At 38.8% G+C, this 24,376-nt stretch overlaps 1 protein-coding gene across 1 annotated transcript in view; it reads left to right on the top strand.

Annotated features, from left to right (window-relative positions):
• LOC128520578 (titin-like) overlaps positions 1–24,376 on the top strand; it is a 200,846-nt gene that overhangs the window by 31,399 nt on the left and 145,071 nt on the right. The window contains exons 5-6 of the mRNA XM_053494878.1: positions 1,165–1,425; positions 6,952–7,224. Of these exons, the coding sequence (XP_053350853.1) occupies positions 1,165–1,425; positions 6,952–7,224 (534 nt within the window). The remainder of the gene's footprint in view (positions 1–1,164; positions 1,426–6,951; positions 7,225–24,376) is intronic.

Here is a 24,376-nt window from a genome sequence, read left to right as displayed (position 1 = left end):
TTTGCCCCCTTCCTTATTTCTTATTCTTTTGCATGTTTGTCACACAAAATGTTTCTGATCATCAAACACATTTAACTATAAGTCAAAGATAACATAATTGAACACAAAATGCAGTTTTAAAATGATGGTTTTTATTATTTAGGGAGAAAAAAAATCCAAACCTACATGGCCCTGTGTGAAAGCCAAACTTCTCTGAGTGATGATGGTAAAATAATTATAAAGGTCTTGACTAAAACAACATGCATGAGGAATCACAAAGGAGTTTTCATTTTCTGCAATGGAAAAGTACTCGAACTAGTTATTTTTATTAGAAACTAACGCTGTAATGTAACTGATTACAAAATTACTGTGATTGAAAAAAGTAATGTAATTAGGTACTTTAAAAAGTAATGTCTCCCAACAGTGAACATAAATTCCATACTGACAGCGCTTCTAGTGGCCAATATTAGTTCAACCAGACACGACCTATGATGATCACTGTTTTAACCACAACAGCGAAGCCTCGGGAAAGAAAGAAAAAAAACACAGAATTAAAGACATTAATGTTTTAACTTATTAAACAGGTATTGAAAGTGTTAACGAGTTAAATGTGTAAAAAGTTTAGAGTCTGAGAGAATGAGAGAGATTAGAGACCGAGTGTGTAGGAGGAGTTATGGAATCATAACAGGTGTGTGTGTGTGTGTGTGTGTGTGTGTGTCTGTGTGTGAGTGTGTAAGTGTGTGTGTGTGTATGTTTCTGGCACTATATATATTTTTTTTTTCATTTACTAAGTAAACCTGTTAAAAGTGTCATCAAATAACACCCAGTCAGTTGTTTCTATCATGAATTAGTTTCTTGTTATCTTGCTGACGCTCAGTGTTTATAAAGATGAACATTTTAGACAACACACTGTAATTCAGACATGAGTTAATAGTGTAGAAGATGTGAATTGTCAGTACAGTAAGATGATTATTTAGTGTTGAGTCTGTATTTAAAATTGTGATCTACATTTACTTCATCAGTAGTGATTGTTGTGTGACAGAGTTTAATCATTTACATGTGAACAGATTTACTGTATCTACATTCTCAGTGGGAACAAATGTGGAATTTATTTTTTAAAATGTTAATACTTGATTAAATAATAGATGAAGTTGTGTATTTATTTCAGTTTATTTTCCCTTACAGAGAATAAACCTGTGGTGATTATAAATCCTGATACACAGCTGTACAGAGGAGAGAGAGTGACTTTCAGGTGTGACATCCAGACAGGAGGAGACACTGAGTGGACATACAGCTGGTATAAAAATAATAACACACACAACACAACACAGGAGTTGATCATCAGCTCAGTTAGAGACTCTGACGGGGGTAAATACACCTGCAGAGGGAGAAGAAGACACTCTCAGCTCTCACAGATCAGTGATCCTGTTACACTCTCTGTATCAGGTGAGTGTGTGTGTGTGTGTGTGTGTGTGTGTGTGTGTGAGATGTATGAGTGTGTTTGAGTATGCATGCGGCTGTGTGAGTCTGTGTGAGTGTGAGAGTGTTTTAACATTTGTAATGTGTGGGTATTTATGTGTGTATATGTGTATGAGTGTGTTTGAGTATGCGTGTCTGTGCGATAGCATTTGTGATGTGTATGTGTGTAGAATAACCTGCAGATGCTGGAAAAAATGATAGCAAATTAAGTAACTATGATTTTACTTAATTTGATGTCACTGAAAGTCTCACTCAATATACTGTAAAGCCACACAGAAAGTTATTAGAACTTTTTCAGCATAAGTTTAAGGAATCGTCATGGCTAACCTATTTAAGATATCAAGAATCCCTCTGCAGTCATCCACGTGTTCTGGTTGCATCATGTGCTGTTGGTCTTAGAGACAGTGATGTCATTAATGTCCTCTCTGATGTAGATAGTCACTGATGTCATGTTCTCCTCCAAGTTAGTGAATCACCATTAGTTAAAGTCTCCCTGAACATGTGTCAGTCAGTGTGATCTAAACAGTCCTGATGTACAGAGACGCTCCTGCTGGGACGTTTGGAGAACCTGACTAGAGGTATGTGTGCTGGAATTAACATAACAGAGATGTGGTGTGAGTAGTGGAGATGAGGGCGGGGCTTTTTTCAGTGAGGGAACACTGCTCGTTCACTCACTGACGCAGCGCTAAACACATCCACTATGGCAGTGACTCTTGGCAGTCGTGTCACTTACACTCTATTCTCTCTACAGACAGGTATGAGGCACCGTATAGAGCTTAAATCAAACTTCACTCAGGCACACACACACACACACATGAAACACTTGCATACACATATATGAAAGTCACACACACATAAATATATACTACTAAGTGCTCAAACAACATATACATATGAGATGCGCGCACACACACACACACACACACACACACACACACACACACACACACACACACACACACAAACTCTCTGAGGTGCTTATGTTACCATGGTAACGCATGAAGGAAGTGACGTTGCAGGATGTTCCGAATGGTGGAATTTTGTAGAGTGAAGTTTTCTTAACAGAGAAACTCCCTGCACATGGAGTAGGGAGTAGGGTGTAGGGTGTAGTGATTCAATGTCTATGGACTTTGGCAGATTCATTCTCCCTGATTAGTAATAGCGTTTTTTAAACAGACCGTTATTGGACAGTTTAGGAGACAGAGAGTGATTTATTAATTAACATCACAGAAGTGGGTGGTATGGAGGGTCAGAACAATGTTTGAATTTCTGATTCTGTTTAGATCAAAAGGAGGGAGTCACATGGGATTCTGTTGAGTCGGAAAGTTTTGAAAATAAATGTTTGAGTTGTACTGAATAAATTACGCAAAAAATGAGTTCTTCTGGTAACTTTGTCACACTCGCTCCTTTCTATTTCTATGCAAATCCCAGGAGTGTACATTAGGTTTTTTGTTTCTATCTAAAAACTGGTCTGTCTTTACAGCCGTGCCTATATTCTCCTGTAATGTTATTTATTTAATAATTTTTAAGTTATATATTGAAATACTGTATGGTTTTGTACATAATTATTCAGACTGGATAAACATATATAACAAAATTGGTACAGCATATAATAAAACAATATATGCCTAAGACTTTTGCACAGTACTTTTGCACAAGACTTTTGCACAGGTTTTATAAAATGATGCAAATTTTCGCTTTCCTTCTTCGAGCATTAAACATTGTGTCCTGATTCCTTAAGTAGTAACACGTCCTCTGGACCGTATCCAGATAAATATACATTCAAACAGCTCGTGTCTGCCGGATCTCTTATGTTTAAACCAAACTCTTTGGACACTCTTCTTCGTAAACCTAACAGGATACTGTAGTGTGATTTAGTGTCGAATCTGTATTTAAAATTGTGATCTACATTTACTTCATCAGTAGTGATTGTTGTGTGAGTTTAATCATATATATATATATATATATATATATATATATATATATATACACACTCTTACTGGTTACAATCTTCTTGTGTGTGTGTGTGTGTGTGTGTGTGTGTGTGTGTGTGTGCTCTTCCCTATAAATATAAATATTGTCCAATTTTGAATTTTGTTTTTTTAGATTTTGTCCTAATTTTAATGTAACCAATACATTTAGTTTGTAAAACAATGACAACAACAATTGTGAATGGTGTGACCATTTCCTCACCTATTATATTTAAATTGTTAAATAATAATAATAATAATAATAATAATAATAACTGGACTTTTTTAAAAATGACAATAATTTGTACAGCACAGTATTTATAAAATGTAGTAAAGCAGATACACAGTACAGTGAGCTTTACACTTCAGTTCAATTATTAGTTTCATTTTGCAGATAATCTACTGCATATAAAAATCACAATAAATAAAGCAGTAAAAGTGTTTTAAACATGTCTTTAGTACACACATAGTGTGGGTTTGTACATTTGTCCACATAAACCACATAATACTGATGAGTAAAAGAATCACATCATGTAGAGACGTGCTGTTGGTCTAATCTTTAATATAATTCCTTTTGTAGCAAATCAAAAATTAAAATTTTATTTGTCACATACACAATCATACACAGTACGGTATGCAGTGAAATGCTTGTATGATCGCCCATGACCTTAAAAATAAAAGCTTATCAATAAGAAACAAATATTAATAACAATTTTGCTAGGATGAAAATATAAATATTCTGTACAAATAAAGATATTCTGTACAATATAGAAAAATATAGAAAATATAGAAATTTTGTGTAAATAAAGAAAAATGAAGAAAAATTACTGGGTGGTGTGCAAATATGCGTAAAAGTGTCTTATTATAGTGACTTGTGTGCAATGATCCAGGATTGAAAATATTAGAATTAATAATATGGTGTTTTTGCATTATTATAAGAATTAAATGCAGTAGGCTGTTATGATCATCATAATGTTCTTTAATAAATATTGAAAACATTTAAACAAATTAGATTTTCACATCCCAGCACCCCCGTTGCGCTGTACCACCACCAGAAAAAAAAACTTATAAAATACAAGTGGAACATAAAACGAATTTATCATCACAGTACTAAAATTACAGTACAAATTAAAAACTTAAATATAGGCGTTTCTTGTTTCCAAATTCAAGCAAAGTAAATGTTAACACAAAAGTCACAGGTGTAAAACTATATAATACAGCTATATACGTAAGCTACATAGACTTTATAAGACTTTACTGTCATTTAAGTGCACGGACAATGACAAGAAAACGTTATGATGTTGTAAAATAATGAAAGCAAACAGGGATACAGTGCTGTATCGGTTTCTGTGAACTTGAGCGCGTCAGAAAATGAACTGAAACTCCATGTATACTCGCCTCACAGACGTGAAAAATATATACTTATAGAAAGCAAAATGTCTGCTTTTATATAAACTAATGGGGGAAAAATCAGCTTATGTAATTCGTATGAAACGTGGATTACTACAGCGCATCCACTCACAGCCGCAACGAAAAGACATCAACTTATCAATGAATTATTAAAATGGCCAGTCAGTTTCCTTGCTGTTTTCCCTGACGCATTCATAATCATTAGTCTAGTTCTGCCGGTGCGGTGTTTCTTCTCCCCACCCCCGTTGAAACGGCGTATTCAGAGAAAGGCTCGCTCGCGAGAGCTTGTGCGCGCGGTCCACTACACAGCAAAAACATATTTGTATATTACGACTGAGATCAGGCGGCTCACATCGGCGTGCGTTTCGCACAGCGCCGCAAAGACAGCGCTTATTTAACACGTATAAATGTGTGTTTGTTGTATTTCTGGGAAAGAGAAATCTCTTATAAATCTCTCATATCGGGTTCAAGCGAACATTTTACATTCACTATAAGAGTTAATTCACAACCACATTTCAGCCATTCACACACATGCATTGTGCTATGTTGTTTGTACACACTTTCACTTTTATCTCCCCTTTGATCGAAATGCCCCTGATATGAGCCAACACGAGTGTCAGAATATTCATCTATCATAAAGAGAAGCGACATATACTTTCTGATTAAACACTGCATTTTTTAAGTGAAAGCGTGCACGATGTAAGCAGCTTTAATTATTAATAATTAAATAAATATTTAATGCTGAACATAAACAGCTAAAATCAAGATGATTATTATTTCCTTAGATTATTGTTATCATGTTCTTTTGCTGTTTGGGTTCAGCGTTAAATGTTTATTTTATTATACAAAGATTATTGCGTTGTGCTTGGACCACTGACTCCAAAATTGAAATTGTTACCGTTAAAAATAAAAATGTTTTACAAGCCCTTGAGCAGTTTTTTTGTGCTGTTTTCTTTAATAATAACAATAGACAGATAGAAACATAGAGTCTGTCTAAACAAAATTAATTGCAGCCGTTTTGCAAAATGTCCTCTTGCGCCACCTGGCGGTCATTTCACAACTTACTTTGAATTGCGTCTGATTTATTTTGGCTGTTGCCGTTTGGCCGCGACAGAGTGCGCAGCAGTCATAGAGATTCCGCTTGAGTAACCACTGTATGTGTGTGTGCATGCTTGCACTGAGCAGGGGGGAGAGATACCATGGCAACTGGGACACACCACACCCCCTCCACTCACTCACACACATTCAATAAAGACACAGGCAGGGTTTAGGATCATATCTTAGGATTTAGTAATTAGGACTGAGCTGTTTTTCGTGATTTTGCTCAGGAAAGTTTGTGCACAGTTTTCCAGGAATTGTTTCTAGTTTTAATTTACTATGATACACTAATAAATCACTTTAATAACATATTGTACAGTAGATGTACAGGGGTTGGACAATGAAACTGCCTGATTTTAGACCACAATAATACATTAGTATAGTGTACAGCCTCCTTTTGTGGCCAATACAGCATTAGTTCATCTTGGGAATGACAGATACAAGTCCTGCACAGCGGCCAGAGGGATTTTGAGCCATTTTTCTTGCAGAATAGTGGTCAGGTCACATGATGCTGGTGGAGGAAAACGTTTCCTGACTCGGTCCTCCAAAACACCCCAAAGTGGCTCAATAATATTTAGATCTGGTGACTGTGCAGGCCATAAGAGCTGTTCAATTTTACTTTCATGTTCATCAAACTACTCAGTCACCAGTCTTGCTGTGTGTATTGGTGCATTATTATCCTGTTACATGGCACCGCCTTCAGGATATAATGTTTGAACCATTGGGTGCATGTGGTCCTCCAAAATGGTTTGGTAGTCCTTGGCAGTGACACACCCATCTAGCACAAGTATGGGGCCTAGGGAATGCCTTGATATTGCAGCCCAAAGCACCACTGATCCACCCCCATGCTTCACTCTAGGCATGCAACAGTCTGGGTGGTACGCTTCTTTGGGTCTTCTTCACACCGTAACTCTCCCATATGTGGGAAAGTGTATGGATGTGTATTTTTTGTAAAACTAATTACTGCAGTAATAATACTACAATTACACTAAACTGTGTGTCTCATTTAAAACAGAGAAACCTCAACCTGAGCTCACGTCAGACCATAAAGGAGCTGCACTGACAGGAAACTCAGTGACTTTGAGCTGTACACTGAAGCTGCAGTCTGCTGGATGGAAGTTTTACTGGGTCACACCCACACAGAGTAACGAGACTGAGACTGAATCATTTCACTACTTTATCAGTTTAGTTAGTGTCTCTGATGGAGGTCAGTACAGGTGCAGAGCCGGAAGAGGAAACCCAGTCTACTACACAAACGACAGTGATGCACTCTGGGTAAATGTTACTGGTGAGTACATGACTGCACTGGACAAAACAATAGTGTTTGGTAGTAACACACTGTAAGTTGTATTTAAACAGTTAGCGAGACTGAAGCACTGAGTAGAAAAAATAGTGTTTAACGTTGGGGTCAGTCTCCCACCTTTTTTAAAAGAAATCCACCTTCTGCCATATAATTAATTACTAGAATACAGTATCATCTATGATTGGTTAAATCCTACATATAAAAGGTAATCCAATTCTTCACCCTAGGTCTCTCTTGGAAACCTAAGTCACCAAATGTTACTCCCCCACCCACCTGGGCCAAACATGCAGGAAAATATATTTCTTTATTCCACCAATAGAGAAACAATCATATCAAGTGTTTACATGGCTAATATTTAACTATTGAACAGACAGTTCAATAGATAAATAGTCAGTATTTGGTGTGACAATGATTTAAGGATGCTTTATTCTCAGGTACAATTTGTGTAGTTTTATAAGGAAATGAGTGACTAAGTTTTACTGATCATCCTGCTGAACTGTTGCTCCTGCTTGTTTTTCCAGGCAAAACCCAGCAGCTTCTATTTTGTATTTTTTCTATTTAGTTTTTTTTGTCTAATAGCGGTCACTTATATAGTATCTATTACTTATATAGTATCCTGCTTAATTTTCTAGCATACAAATATTTTTCTGTAACTTTTAATTTTGTGGTGAAATACTGATGTTCCCTTTCAAAGGCTACACTCGATGCTGCGTGAAAACACTATGGGAACATCTTGTCATGTTGCCGGTTGTGAAGCATGTGTGTACCAAACACGCCAAATTTTTGGCTTTTATAACCTCGGTCAGGTGACGTCATCTGATAGGACACACCTGCAGGTTATAAATAGGAGTGAACCGGAAACATTCCTCAGATTCTTGTCTTCACCTAGTTGTGAGCGTGTGTGTCTAACCAGCAAAATAAGTGTTTAACTCACCAATAATGGCAGAGTTTAAACGAGATGTCCCTCCGTGTGTATAATCCATATCGGAGGGCGATCTCTACACTTTACTGCTTCGATTAAGTGCTACGCGTGCGCCTCGCATTCCGAGCCACCGCGCATTCCTGGGGCTTAAACTCGTGCATCCGGCAGAGCAGTGAGATACGGATTTAAAACTCCTTTTTTTCGCGTTCTCATCGGATCGAGAAATCCCTCTGTCCGATCGCAAGCGCGCACTGCGCTTCTTGTGAATGGGCAAGGATAAACATCCTCTCTTGCTTCCGCGGAGATGGTAATAGCCTCTAAGCACTTAAAAATAATCAAAATAAAAAAAATAATAGCCTCAACGACGCTCTCTCCCCTTTTCTTAGCAATCTCCATATGAGTTAACCCTTTCATGGAGTAAGCTGTATTCATCCCGTGTTTTCCTGCCATCAACTTATTTATTTATTTAAATATAATTGAGGTAAAAACGCGGAGTTATATAATGACACCCAGATAGAAGAGACGCTTCCAGGCTATCTCTCTTCTGGGACATCATCCTTCCTGAAAAGCTATTACTTCCTTTCAAGCTGTGTAGACTTTTTATCTTCCCTGGAGGGAAAAGCTTTTCAGGCAGCAGGTCAGGTTGGCGCTTTGCACACCATGGCGGTTTTGCACGCCTACCAGGCTGACCTGCTGAGAGACTTGAGTACTGGCGGGGCTCTGCAAGGTAAGGCGTATTGGGTTTACGCCGGGCCACAGACTTGTCTCTTCGTGCAACAAAGCAGACAGCTTGTGCTATCGGCCGTTTTATGGCTGCTATGGTCTCCGCGGAGAGGCACTTGTGGTTGAATCTCAGGGGCATTAAGGAGAAGGATCGTGTATTCCTCCTCGATGCCCCATCTCGCCTCCCGGCCTACTTGGCGATGTCGTTAACTCGGTCGCCACTAGGTTCATGAGGCGAAGTTATATAACAGGCCTTCGGGAAATTCCTTCCCCGCCTTGCTCAAGAGTCGGGACTGTCGGCCACCCAGTCTCGACCGGGTCTGACTGTTGCGAGGCATGAAACACACAAGGAGAGTGTTTTTGAGCTGGGCACCCCCTCGCAAGATTGGGGTGCGTCACGCAATCCGCCTCAAAAGAGGTCAGACTGGCATATTGTCTTCACAAAGAAGCCCTGAGGTTCATGTGCCCAGGACCGTGGGGGGTGGCCCCCCAATGGGGAGAGGCATGCAGAATTCCTTTTAAAGAATGAAGTGTTCTCCCTGGCACCCCCAGGAGGTTGGTGTTCTTGCTCCGCCACCACTGGTGTTTCGGGCAACTCCAGTCTCCAATAAAATGTTAGTTCTTCGGGTTTTTCCTGCCGTGTTTCAGGATGCCGAACATCTAACATCCCCCCCGTTTAACCAAGCCGCTGAGCTTTGCCCCTTTCTGAGAAACTGGCAGCGTGGAAGCTACTGCCAAGTATATCTCCTTGGGCACTAAGCACTGTACAGAGAAACTACAGGATTCAGTTCTCACATCACCCTCCGCGTTTCAATGGCGTGGTCTCCACTTCCATGAAACCAGAAAGTGCAAGAGGAACGGGGGCTGCGTCCAATTTTTTAGATTTTGCGGGCTTTACCGCTATCTAAAAATAAATCAATGGAAATATTGCCACAACACAGGAGGTTCCTGAGGTTCGCTTTCGGGGGCGAAGCTTACCAATATCGGGTCCTTCCATTTGGTCTAGCTTTTTCACCCGCACATACACAAAATACATGGATGTAGTTCTGGCTCTTACGACTCCAGAGCATCCGTATTGAATTACATAACTGGCTGGCCCAGTCTCAGTAGCTAGCGCTTCGACATCAGCATGTCGTTCTAGCTAATCTTTGTTTCCTAGGATTGAGATCCAATGCCATGAAAGCATGCTCTTTCCTGTTTAGAGGACAACATTTTTGGGTGTCACATGGAATTTGAGCGTAAGCGGGCACAGCTGTCTCCCGCTCATGTCGAATCCATTCTCAACACCGTCAAGGAAATCAAGCTAGACCAGAAAGTGACCATCACTTTTAGAGATCTTAGCTCTCATGGCAGCTGTATCCACGGTGACACCTTTGGACCTTCTGCACATGAGAGCATTTCAGTTGTGGCTAAGAACCAGGGGATTTTACTCTAGGGCCAATCCCCAATAAGGGCTACGCGCCAGGTGCTTCGTACCCTTCCTATGTGGTTCAGACCCCGGTTTCTGACTCTGGGTCCCACTCTAAGTTCGTCTTGTCGTCGCAGATGCTAACGACAGACGCTTCCCTCATGGGCAGGGGTGCGGTCTTAAATGACCATTCAGCCCAAGGGAGCTGGAGAGGCCATCTTTTTGCGCGGCACATCAATTGCCTCAAAATCATGGCTCTATTTCAGGCCCTAAAGCACTTCCTTTAGCAGTTGAGACTACCATGTCCTAGTGCGGGTGGACAACACTATGGCAGTCTCATATATTAATCGCCAGGGCGGACTGTGCTCGCGCCGCTAAATAGCTAGCGCACCAGATTCCTGTCCCTCAGGGCGATTTACATTCTGGGAAAATTTTATGTAGCGTAGGTGGACCTCTTTGCCTCGCAAGATCAGCAAATGTCCCCTTTACTACTTTCTGACTCTAAGTCAAGCTGGTCTTCCAGCCAGCATAATTAAGACTATTCTAAGTACTAGGACTGCCTCCCCTCAAATAGAATGTATTTGAAAGTTGGTGCATGACGAAGCAGGTAGACCCAGTCCACTGCCGAATTGTTTCAGTGCTGGAGTTTCTGCAGAAAAAATTTGTCCTCTGGCTTGTGCCCCTTGTTGAACCACTAGAGTCAGCGCCTCAGGTTTCTGACCCTTAAGATGTTTTTTCTAAATGGTGTTACCTCTCTAAGAGGATTGGACAGCTATTGCCCTCTCCTATAAGGCGCGTGGGCTCACTTCGCCTCTAGGAATCAGGGCTCATTCAACCAGGGGAATCGCCTCATCAATTGCATTAGCAAGAGGTATTCCCTTGCAGCAAGTATGTGACGCGGAGGGTTGGTCCTCTCCGCACACATTTGCCAACATGCATCCTATTGTTTTGAAGCCTTCTGTCCTCCGCCTTTACAGCTTCAGAGCAGGAGAGACATCACTTACTGTGTCCAGTACGTGCTCTTCAGATTTACGTCCACCGCATCAGCTAGTGGCGTAAGTCAAAGCAGCTTTTACATGGTCTGGGGCCGCAACGGGGGGTGGCCCCCACTACACTGGGCTATTGCCCTCTCCTATGAGGCGTGTGGGCTCACTTCGCCTCTAGGAATCAGGGCTCATTCAACCAGGGGGATCGCCTCATCTATTGCAGTAGCAAGAGGTATTCCCCTGCAGCAAGTGTGTGACACGGAGGGTTGTCCTCTCCGCACACATTTATTACATTTATAGTTTGGATGTTCATGCTACTCCGGGCCCACGGGTCCTCGAGTCAGCTACCCAGACATAGTTCTGAGACCTTCTCGGCCTTGTGCGCACACGCTACACAACCTTGGAGTCCAGACACTTGCAGTGCGGCGGCGTTGGCACTCTCGTTCCCATAGCGTTTTCACGCAGCATCGAGTGTAGCCTTTGAAAGGGAACGTCCCGGGTTACTTTGCCGTAACCCTGTTCCCTGAAAAGGCGGGAACGAGATGCTGCGTCCCAATGCCGCACTGCCTATGTGACCGGACGTCCGTTCAGACAAATCAATCTGAGGAATGTTTCCGGTTCACTCCTATTTATAACCTGCAGGTGCGTCCTATCAGATGACGTCACCTGACCGAGGTTATAAAAGCCAAAAATTTGGCGTGTTTGGTACACACATGCTTCACAACCGGCAACATGACAAGATGTTCCCATAGCGTTTTCACGCAGCATCTCGTTCCCGCCTTTTCAGGGAACAGGGTTACAGCAAAGTAACCCGAGATGTTTTTTATATTGACTTAATAATAATAAAGATAAAAATATATCTAATTAAGGTCATAAAATAATAATAAAAAAACTATTACAGTTTGTACTAAAAACACAGGGTGCCTTAGACTTTTGCACAGTACTGTACATGATGCCTTTTATTCCGATCAGCTTTTACTAGCAGTATTTATAAAATATTAGCCTTCATGTAAACATGTCTATGAAAGAATATAGGAATGTAAGATGTAAGATTTTGCATGCATGTAGACTGTGCAATGAAAAGTAAGAAATATACGTTCAAGTTTTTTGTTATTTAGCCTTGGTGAAAATTTAAATCACTTAATTATTGTTATTGCTTGTATCTTTTATGCTCTATGTAGAGTTTAATCTACTATTGTTCTTAGTTTCTAATATTAACATTTTATTTTACTTTTAAATTTTAATAAATAGTAATATAATATTAATACGAATGTAAAAATAATAATCTTAATAAAATTATTGCCAGTTGGATCTCCTCCAGTGTCTCTGATCATCAGTCCCAGCAGAACTCAACACTTTACTGCTGACTCTCTCTCACTGAGCTGTGAGGACCAGAGAGACTCTACTGGATGGACAGTGAGAGGACACACACACAATGAGACAGTGTTCAATTGTTCATCAGTTTCAGGATCTACATGTAACATCAGCTCCCTCTCTACATCACACACTGGAGTTTACTGGTGTCAGTCTGAATCTGGAGGACGCAGTAATTCTCTCAACATCACAGTGCACAGTGAGTCTTTTATCATCATCATCACATCAGTAGTAGTTTAATACAATTAAGCTGTTTAATACAAAATAACTAAATGAGCAATTACATTAGTCTTTTCAGCTCCTGTAGTCCTCAGTTTTATTTCTATCTGAGTCACACTGCATAATTAAAACTGTTCTTTCATAATCTCAGAAAATAGCTTTAAAATATAAACTACATTTATTATTTGTATTCTTTAAATGGCAAAAAAGAATATTAGTGAATGTTGGTGAAGGGAAGTTAGAGTCTGTGAATTATACAATGGGGTGGTTGAATGGTGCAAACGTTGTAAAGAAGTCTGATTATTACTCCAGTGTACTGTACTTAGAGAGCTTTCTACATGATGGTATCTAAGTTCTAGTGGGAAAAGTGCATTAGTGTAGCAGATTATTATGAAGAGAAATAAACATAGTTGTTACTCTTGTGCTTATTCTGCACTAAGTCCATTTTTTTCACTGTCTGAACATTGTACATTAATACTGAAGACATCCAAACTATGAAAGCACATGCATGGAATTATGTAATAAGCAAAAAAGTGGTAAACAACCCAGAATATGGTTTTCAGTTTACAGGTGTGCCTTGTCAAGAGTGTGACATTTCTTGCCTTCTGAATGTGCTTTGAATAATTAGTTTTATTCTGCAGAGAAGAGGATAAGTACAGAGTCAATAGCCTATTAAGACAACAACAACAACTGGCATCAGTTATTTAATGAATCAAAAATATGCAACGTATTCTGGGCAATTAAAAAAAAATTGTTAACTGCATAATTCCATATTTTTTCTGTCATCATTTCAATGTCTTCAGTATTAATATGCAGTGGTAAAGTTACAGACACACCTCAAAGGCATTTTTGAGGTGTTACCAAATAAAAATGAAAGCTGATGTAAATCCTACTCTTTATTATTAGCATTTCACAGTGCCTTGTCCCCACTGTCCTAAGACAGAGAACGATTACAAGGTAGCTTTTAACTTCAGCAGTGTGTGTGTGTGTGTGTGTGTGTGTGTGTGTGTCTTTTATTAGTGTTTAGTTTTCTAAGTATTTTCTTCATATTTATGTCCTCGGTTTTTATATCATTGACTTTAAAAAAATATATATATGACTTCTTGTTTCTAAGTACTGACTGCTTTACTTTACTATTGTTGTAAATTCCTATTTTGTTCAGCTGACTACAACTTATTTTCCTTTTGCCCCTTATCACAACAATTAAATGAATGTTTACTATTTTACTTTATTCTCAACTATTTCATATTTCACATTTCCAAATTTGACTGTAATTTATTTTGCTTAAATAGTAATGGCTTTGTTGTCCCTTCAACACCCTACCCTGTAAAACTACCAATGATACAAAAACAATGGAACTTATCACCCGATGTTCTCAACAGCATGAAACAAACATTAACAAACAAACAATAAATAAATAATCCCTGCTTACATCAGTAAACAGCAATGTTACTTTATCTAGCTCCATAAATGGAAAACAGTAAGTTTTTGTGGACATTGATTTTGAGCTAAAACAAGCCAGTGAAATGTGTAACTTACAGTAACTTACAGAGCTATATGTTAGCTCTGGCCAACATATACAGTAGGTACATGAAGAGTATCATTAGGAAACAACAAAAAGGCAACAAACAACATTAAATATTAAATTTCTGCACAGGTGTCTCATATAAATGTCCAGACAATTTATTTAGCTTAGCATTATATATAGATCAAATATCATTATTTTGGACTTCATTGTCCCATCTTCCACAACCTTTGTTAAAAAATATTGCTGGCTGTTAATACAATAATGTCATATAGAACAGATCAATAAAATCCTGTATGTAAGAATTGTGTTTTTTTTTTTATTTGAGACACTCTGGGTTTTCATTCTTGTCTTTCTCTTTCCTACAGATGGTGATGTGATCCTGGAGAGTCCTGTCCATCCTGTAACTGAGGGAAATCCTCTGACTTTACGCTGTTTATATCGCAACACAAAGATTTCAGACTCTGGTGCTGATTTCTATAAAGATAATTCAGTTCTCCAGAAGCAGACTACAGGAGAGATGACCATCAGTAATGTCTCAAAGTCAGATGAAGGTTTCTACCACTGTACACACCCAGAGAGAGGAGAGTCACCGAAAAGCTGGGTTTCAGTCAGAGGTGAGGAAACCACGTGAGAAAACCACATCTTCTTACTTGAATTAGATTTGTAACAATAATCTTTCATTTTTTAGTGATTTAATGAGATTTAATGTGTTCCCTTCTTTCCCTAGTTTCATCTTCACGATCCACTGGTGTGATTATAGGACTGAGTTTGTTCTTAATGTTTGTCATCTTAATGATCTTACTGATGCTGCTGCTTCGCTACAAGAAGAAAAAAGGTCTGATGATCAGGTCTTTCTGACCAGAGAACAATAATTCCCTCATAGACAGATGTCATTTGTTATTTTATATAATACTTTGTTTTTTTTGGCAATGTTTTAACTTTTATCACTTAACTATCACTGATTTACTCTGTTGAGAAGGTGCAGAATGTCAGACTCCTTCTACTATAAATCAGGACACCAGTCTGGCTGCAGGTCAGTCTGTATTAACTATAAATACACCAGGTTTGTTTTGGGGCACTAATCATCTCTCTAAAGTGTCTTTTTGTTTTTCTATTTAAAAGATGGTGATAATGTCTACGAAAATACTCACATTAGGACCACAGGTATAGTCTATAGACATTTTTATGGCTAAATATGAGATAACATTTACAACATAACATTACAAGAGCTTTTGTACCAATTTTGTTCTAGATGATTCTGTAGCTGGAACCAGTAATCTGATCTACTCACAGGTTGGCACTGGAGAAAAGAAACAGGATGGTAAGACTGTTGCATAAAAATAATGTCAAATCTTTTATTTTTAATTGTTTTGGGTTTTGATTTAAATGAATTTCAGCATGAAATATTGCAATGAGAAAGACAATGTGATATAACAGCAAACTGATATGAACATTTTAGGAACACTGTGAATGTCACACCATACACTGCACAGGGGGAACAAAACAAACAAAAAAAAAAAACAACTAAAACAACAACAACAAAGTAGTAGTATTATACAGTTTTTCATTATAAACATTATAGACAAACAAAGTTTTCTCAGTTTACTCTGATAATAATTCTGCATGAAATGCGGCTGCCTGTGGGGTTTTTCAAACTGTGTGTCATAATAATGCCTGATCATAAATGACAGGTTTACCAGCAGCCCAGCAGAGATACAGTGTCCTTTGCACATCAAATGATCTAAAAGAAGTAAGGAGTGGTGTCTCTATAGAAAATACAAATATATTTCTTTTATGACTTTTTATCTGGTTTATTAATGAACATGGCAGTAATTTGGTTAGTTTGGGAGTAAGCCAGTATTTAAAGTGAAGGGGAAAGAAGGATCATAAATAAATAAGTGTCAAAACGAGACTGAGGTTTTCCATTTTTCTTACTACAGTGGTGTGAAAAACTATTTGCCCCCTTCCTGATTTCTTATTCTTTTGCATGTTTGTCACACAAAATGTTTCTGATCATCAAACACAACTATTAGTCAAAAATAATACGAGTAAACACAAAATGCAGTTTTTAAATGATGGTTTTTATTATTTAGGGAGAAAAAAAATCCAAACCTACATTGCCCTGTGGGAAAAAGTAATTGCCCCCTGAACCTAATAACTAGTTGGGCCACCCTTAGCACCAATAACTGCAATCAAGCGTTTGCGATAACTTGCAACGAGTCTTTTACAGCGCTCTGGAGGAATTTTGACCCACTCATCTTTTTGTTGTAATTCAGCTTTATTTGGGGGTTTTCTAGCATGAACCGCCTTTTTAAGGTCATGCCACAACATCTCAATAGGATTCAGGTCAGGACTTTCACTAGGCCACTCCAAAGTCTTCATTTTGTTTTTCTTCAGCCATTTAGAGGTGGATTTGCTGGTGTGTTTTGGGTCATTGTCCTGCTGCAGCACCCAAGATCACTTCAGCTTGAGTTGACGAACAGATGGCCGGACATTCTCCTTCAGGATTTTTTGGTAGACAGTAGAATTCATGGTTCCATCTATCACAGCAAGCCTTCCAGGTCCTGAAGCAGCAAAACAACCCCAGACCATCACACTACCACCACCATATTTTACTGTTGGTATGATGTTCTTTTTCTAAAATGCTGTGTTACTTTTACGCCAGATGTAACGGGACACGCACCTTCCAAAAAGTTCAACTTTTGTCTCGTCAGTCCACAAGGTATTTTTTCCCAAAAGTCTTGGCAATCATTGAGATGTTTTTTAGCAAAATTGAGACGAGCCTTAATGTTCTTTTTGCTTAAAAGTGGTTTGCGCCTTGGAAATCTGCCATGCAGGCCGTTTTTGCCCAGTCTCTTTCTTATGGTGGAGTCATGAACACTGACCTTAATTGAGGAAAGTGAGGCCTGCAGTTCTTTAGATGTTGTCCTGGGGTCTTTTGTGGCCTCTCGGATGAGTTGTCTCTGCGCTCTTGGGGTAATTTTGGTCTCCCGGCCACTCCTGGGAAGGTTTACCACTGTTCCATGTTTTTGCCATTTGTGGATAATGGCTCTCACTGTGGTTCGCTGGAGTCCCAAAGCTTTAGAAATGGCTTTATAACCTTTACCAGAATGATAGACCTAAATTACTTTTGTTCTTATTTGTTCCTGAATTTCTTTGGATCTTGGCATGATGTCTAGCTTTTGAGGTGCTTTTGGTTTACTTCTCTGTGTCAGGTAGCTCCTATTTAAGTGATTTCTTGATTGAAACAGGTGTGGCAGTAATCAGGCCTGGGGGTGACTACAGCAATTGAACTCAGGTGTGATAAACCACAGTTAAGTTATTTTTTAACAAGGGGGGCAATCAATTTTTCACACAGGGCCATGTAGGGTTGGATTTCTTTTCTCCCTAAATAATAAAAACCATCATTTAAAAACTGCATTTTGTGTTTACTTGAGTTATCTTTGACTAATAGTTAAATGTGTTTGATGATCAGAAACATTTTGTGTGACAAACATGCAAAAGAATAAGAAATCAGGAAGGGGGCAAATAGTTTTTCACACCACTGTACATCACGGAATTGACAACTAAATATTCTAAATATGGGATTTCTCTGTTTTTTACAAGGCCTTCTTTAAAAACAAACTTACACTGGCCATATCTCAGCAACCGGACATGATTCAGTATTTAACTTGGTAGCAAAGTGGAGCTTATTAAACCAGGAATATGCATAAGACAAATCACCCAAAATGTGATTTAATAAGGTATTAAATCACATTTTGGGTGATTTGTCTTATGCAAATATGTAAGTTAAATATGCAATTATAATATGCTTAGTTAAATATGTAAGTTAAATATGCAAGGTAAGGTCTCTGGCTTGGAAATAATACAAATAATCATCTTGCATCTTCTTCAAGTTATTTAAAGGGGTCATACAGGCCTACATGCACTTTTTTAAGCTGTTTGGACTGAAGTTCAAGTTCAAGTTTATTTGTCACATGCACAATCATACAGAGTACAATATGCAGCGAAATGATTTTTGCGACCACAGAGTCGCGACGGCAGCCACCTAACCGGCGCTATCATAGAAAATAAGGAATAAGATACATTAGGATAACGAGGGTAAAAAATCCCCTCCCAGACTGTCCTTCGAAAAGGGCAGTGTGCGATCAGGGGTACAAAAAATACCTCAGCAACAAGCACAGAAAAACATGTAATCACAAGACATAAACATTGCAACGATGAGGGTACAGGGGATAGGAAAGGGAGGAGGATTCCAGAGCGTCTCGTTATCTTGGTCTTCGGGGAGTTAGTTATGTCTCCAGCCATGGCCTTGAAATGCAGTAGCTGGAAAGAAAGAGGGCAGCCGAAAAAGAAAAACATATTTTCCAGGTTTCGATCAATATCTGCCAATTTCACAGATATTTAATGTCCATCACTGGTCTCCAGGTCTGTCCAAATCACGTTGCATAGCTGCTAGTCTCACCAAGATGTTATCCAATTTGCGGTCCAGAACCACAGTCTGAATACTGACAGCTCTCGTCACCACTATTTTCCAGCCAGCCAGTTTCTTGGGGTTGAGACTGACTGCTTTTAAGAATTTTCGATATCCAAGTATCCCACCTAATCTAATGAGCAGAATCCCAGTTATCAGCGTTCCGAATAGGTAGATATCTTCAACATCCTCCAGAGACAGTGCGGCCAGGCACACAATGTGCCACTTCTCCCAACCGTCCATCGTGTATCCAGCAGCAAACGTCTCAGCAGGACAAGTAGGTTCCCCAGAACCCACATTTCTCGTGGAGAAGATCGTGTCAATTGCATTCAGAGACCGCTTGATCAAATCCATATTCCTTTTTTTTTTATTTTCAAGAGCAAGACGAGGAGAGTCTCTGAATAGTATTCACAAGACAGACAAGAGAAGCAAGCGGGGAGAGATAAGGGAGGGAGAGCAGATGCGACCGCCTTCGTCAAGAGCAAGAGAGGAAGGAGCTGTGAACTGTGTGTTAGGAGAGTGCGTACACAACCACTCTACGATGATAAAGAGTTGCCCAGTGGTTTTCTTTTTATTTATTACAATAACATGCCCCTTCTGAAATCAGGCCAATCGCAAATGCCTGTCGATGTGACGCCACACCACAAGAGGCCGCTCCTACACTAGTTGATTGACACTGGTGTTTTAGCAAAGACCCGCCCCAAGTGAGAAGAAGCTGTCGGCCATTGTTTTTCGCCGCTGGAGCAAAATGGCGCCTAAGCGTGTGTTGTGTACAGTTGTTGGGTGTAATAGCGAACACAGCAGTCGTCATTCACTACCTAGGGTTAGTGACCTAGGGTACCTACCTAGGGTTAGGTATATGAGCCACTGAGGACGCAGTGGCTGAATTTAGTTTTTGAAGCTAACGTCCCCGCCGATTTACCTAAATGCGTTCATGTATGCACTAATAATTTTTCACCAGACTGCTTTATAAACGCGGGTCAATATAAAGCAGGTTTTACTAGGAAGCTGCTCCTAAAAATGGATCTGTACTAACGCTTCGTGTTCCTGCTTCACCTTCACCAGGCTCAGTGAGTAATTTATTTTTCTATGACTCTTTGCAGATCGCCTTTTCTAATAATCACGATGAATGCGGAGTGTAAGTTAACTTATACTCTCATAGAACATGGTTATGGCTTCTTCTCTATGTACATCCGTCTCTATATAATCCCTAATCGCCCGTTTATAATAAACAATGCATTAAGGTGATTGTCTAGTTGCAAACTGTGTATGTAGTCGGAAAACTATATTATGCTTACCTTTGTTACGTTAGAAGGTTTATAACGGTGTCTGTCAAAGATTAAGAAGTCATGTAAACACATCGCGTCCATATCTCTCTCAGTAAGCTTCTCCGCTTTATGTTGTTGTTGCTTGCGGCAGCGTAACAGCCCGTTAATTCATGTCCATGCAGTGATGAGAAAGACAAATCGAGTCAATGCATGTCCATTCTTTAAATTTTTGCGTTGTCAGGCGATATTACAAACTTCTGCGTAGGTTCCGTACTAAACAGGCTCAGGCTCTATATTCTAGCGTTTTCCAGTTTGGACTGCATTACCCACAAAGCACTGCGTTTTGTGGGTAATGCAGTCCAAAGCATTGCCCGCACTGGACTACACTTCCGTGGCTATACCCCACGTGTGTTGTGAAGATACGCCCCACAGAACTGGGGGGCGGGCTCAGCAGAGGTCATGAGCATTTAAATTAGCATGTACTGAAACAGGTTGCCTAGAACAGAGCTAGTTTTTACCAGGTAAAAGAAGTGTTTTTTTACACAATCCTTTTGAATTTTTAATTAACGTATAATACAATCTTTTCATTAGGACCCTAAAGATCATATTAACATTTAATGAAAAAGTGGGATGTGTGGGACCTTTAAGAGTTTTACTTAAATTAGTTATTATACCTGGGCGGCACGGTGGTGTAGTACTGGAGTTAGCACTGTCGCCTTGCACCTCCAGGGTCCAGGCTTGATTCCCGTCTCTGTGTGCATGGAGTTTGCATGTTCTCCCCGTGCTTGGTGGGTTTCCTCCTGGTACTCTGGTTTCCTTCCACAGTTTAAAGATATGCAGGTTAGGCTAATTGGCATCCAAAATTACCCGTGGTGTGTGAGTATGTGTGTGTGCCCTGCGATGGATTGGCACCTTGTACAGGGTGTACCCCGCCTCATGCCCTAAGCCTCCTGGGATAGGCTCCAGGCCCCCCCCCCCCCCCGACCCTGAATACAGGATAAACCGATATAGAAGATAAGTGAATGAGAGAAACTATACCTACAGAATAAGAGCTATTGTTATAAGACAAGATAGACTAAGGTAATAGGTAGTTTCATCTGCTGTGTTATTTAAATGGCCATCACTCAAGGTACTGTAGATGTTTCTTGGCCATATTTATAAAAAAAAAAAAAAAAAAAAGGGAGATTCTCTAGCAGACTCTACAAAATACCTACATTTGATGTTAAGATTTAGCTTTTTTATTTATTAAACTACATGTTACCTGGTTATAAATAGTTGATTAATAAACCTTAAATAAAGTGTTTTTAAAGTGTTTGCAGCAACAGCAATAATTTGAGGATGAAATGTAGATCAGAAGGTTAAGTGTGTTACTTCACAATGCTAAATTACTAAATTAATAAAAAGATTTTTTATGAAATCATCTACTGTATTTAGGTCATGTGTATGAATTGGTAATACTGTACATTAACCAGCTTAACAATATTATGTAATTAACTACAGATGATGTAATCTATAAAGAGTAAAACCCAGAAGGTACTGTATACTTCGCTCAGAACCTTATTCACACACCTGCAATGTTTCAGTAACATCTCATACAGTAGATAGACAGCTTGAAAACCAATACAGAACGCTTACATCAGTGATTCATAAGGAAGTGCAGGGGAGAGGAGCTAGTGGACAACATCACGCACATACAGCATAATACAAAAAGTTTGTGATCACACATAAAGAATGGGGAAATGTTTTGTCTTTATTTATCATAGACACTGCCACTGAACCGAATCATGTGACTTATGCTGATATTGAACTGAAAATTCAAAAAAAGTCAAAGAAAAAACAAGGTGGGATAAAATTCTTTTAACTTGTGCAGTGAAAAATGTCCACTGTTTAAAATTTTTAACTCTTTAAAACGTTTGCTTCTTTGCCAAATATCAAACTCAAAGCAAAGTATTCAGTAACTGCTACAAATTACTCATTTCTAAAATGAAAAAGAAATGTAAATAGACTTTAGTTATGAAAGTTTAAGGTGTTAATAGAATGGTGTGTTTCATCTTAATGAATGCTAACTAAGTGATTGTTCCCCACTAGGAAAGAGCAGTGAGAGAGATGACATTGTGTATTCAGAACTGAAGCAGAACACAGATAAAGGTACAATGAACTAATGAGCATCCAGACAACAATACTGTTTATAGAAACAAATGTATTTACATTATATTTACAGGACAATATATTTAGTGACATGGCAGATGCTCTTCTAGAGACTAAGAAATGTACAGTACATCTTCAGTTGGCCTTGATGTCCTATATTTTAACTTGCAGCAAATGCTTTTAAATTATATAACATAAAAGGGCGTGGTTACAAGGGGAGTGATAAATCACACAAATCCTCAAGATTAGGCATTCACAATATAACACTTATCTGAAACATTTGTTCATGTTATATTTCTGGGAAAGTTAGACAGGTAGCTGTCAATGGTTCAGAATTGTGTTGTAGCCTGTGATTTTAGAGGTTTGCTACAGGATTGTAACACAAACATGATCTATGATAGAGCAAGGCTGTGGCTGTAATCTTTTATATGTACATAGATGCTGCAGCTGGACCGAGTGATGTGACTTATGCTCAAATTGATCAGAAAAAACTAAAGAAACCAAAGAAAAAACAAGGTGAGGCTTTTTTGTTGTTGTTTTGTTTATGCATGGCAGTTAAAATTCATTTATCCCTTTATCCCTTTAAAATATTTCGTTTATCCCTTTACACCGTTTAATTATTTGCCAGGAATTCATGTTAAAGCAAAGTATTCAATACCTGCTCTGAAATATTCAGTAACTAAAACTAAAATGTTTTGTTGTTGTGAAAGTGTAAGGTAAAAGGATAGTGTTTATCTTACTAAATACTAAATCAGTGACTGTTGTCCACTAGGAAAAAGCAGTGAGGGAGCTGACACTGTGTATTCAGACCTGAAGTAGAACACAGATAAAGGTGAGATGAGCTCAAACAGTATACACAGCAGCACTGCTTTGCATAAACACACTCTCTCCAGCAGAGGTGTCAAGTAACTAAGTACAAATACTTTGTTACCTAACTTAAAGAGAAATTTTGGGTATCTATACTTTACTGGAGTAATTATTTTTCAGCCAACTTTTTACTTCTACTCCTTACATTTTCACACAATTATCTGTACTTTCTACTCCTTACATTTTAAAAATAGCCTCGTTAATCCTATTTTATTTCAGCTTGTCATTCAAAAAACAAAACAAACAAAAAAAAAAACATCCGGATAAATCGCGCCATCCGGATGGAGCGAATTTAATTATGTTGGATGAGAAGTATAAACATGTCTCTGTGAATGTGGTCCTCTAGTGGCCTGTTGAAGTACAAATTAGATTTATTATTATTAAGTGTGCCGGCGCACACTTATTATTCTTCTCCCCTAGAAATCATTGCGCAATTGATTTATTATATCACTAAAACTTTGCAGCGTTTCTCTTCCCGCAGTTTCGAGACGACCCACACGTATGTTACACCGTTCTGTGTGGCTCGCTCGGGAATGGTGTGCTATGACTTTTGGTCTTCCAAAATCCCCCAAAAAACGGCCCCAAAAAGTCCCATAGACTTAACATTGAGGTCGGCCTCTGCTGTGACATCACGGCCGTGACTGGATGGTGTCCACGCACATTAGCAGTGACCCGGCCGTCGCAGAGGCACACTTAAAATTTCTTCAGAAGTTTTTTGCTCTCTAGTTATTATTATTATTATTATTATTAATTCATTTATTTATTTTAATTATTTAACTAAATTATGGTCCAAATTTTATTTTCGAACACAGATTCAAAATATATTCAGTGCTCGGTATTACAACAACTCTGTACTTTATAGGTCAATTATCAACATTTGTACATACAGTAAGTACAAGGAAAATCAATGTTAATTAAGCATTTTTAATCTTAGCTAACAAATATTTACACAGAACTCCACAGAACAAGAATGTTTGATAATTGGCACTCAATAACATAATCATTACTAACTAAATGATATAAAATGTCATTTATGTGTAGGTCTGTGAAGAAAGTCTTTAAACAGGAACTGCTAAAACAGCCAAAGAAGATGGTGAATACACACATCATGAAGCACATTGTAGTTTCTGGAAAGCTTGTATTTTTGCTCAATTCAAATGTTTGTATTTGTCGAGATTTTAAATATGTGCCAGTTTTCATGGATCAGTATAACCCAAACA

Source organism: Clarias gariepinus, chromosome 1 (assembly GCF_024256425.1).
Source record: "Clarias gariepinus isolate MV-2021 ecotype Netherlands chromosome 1, CGAR_prim_01v2, whole genome shotgun sequence".
Classification (NCBI taxonomy): Eukaryota; Metazoa; Chordata; class Actinopteri; order Siluriformes; family Clariidae; genus Clarias; species Clarias gariepinus.
The sequence above is the reverse complement of the archived record's forward strand: the minus strand, read 5'-3'. Positions and strand labels throughout refer to the sequence as shown.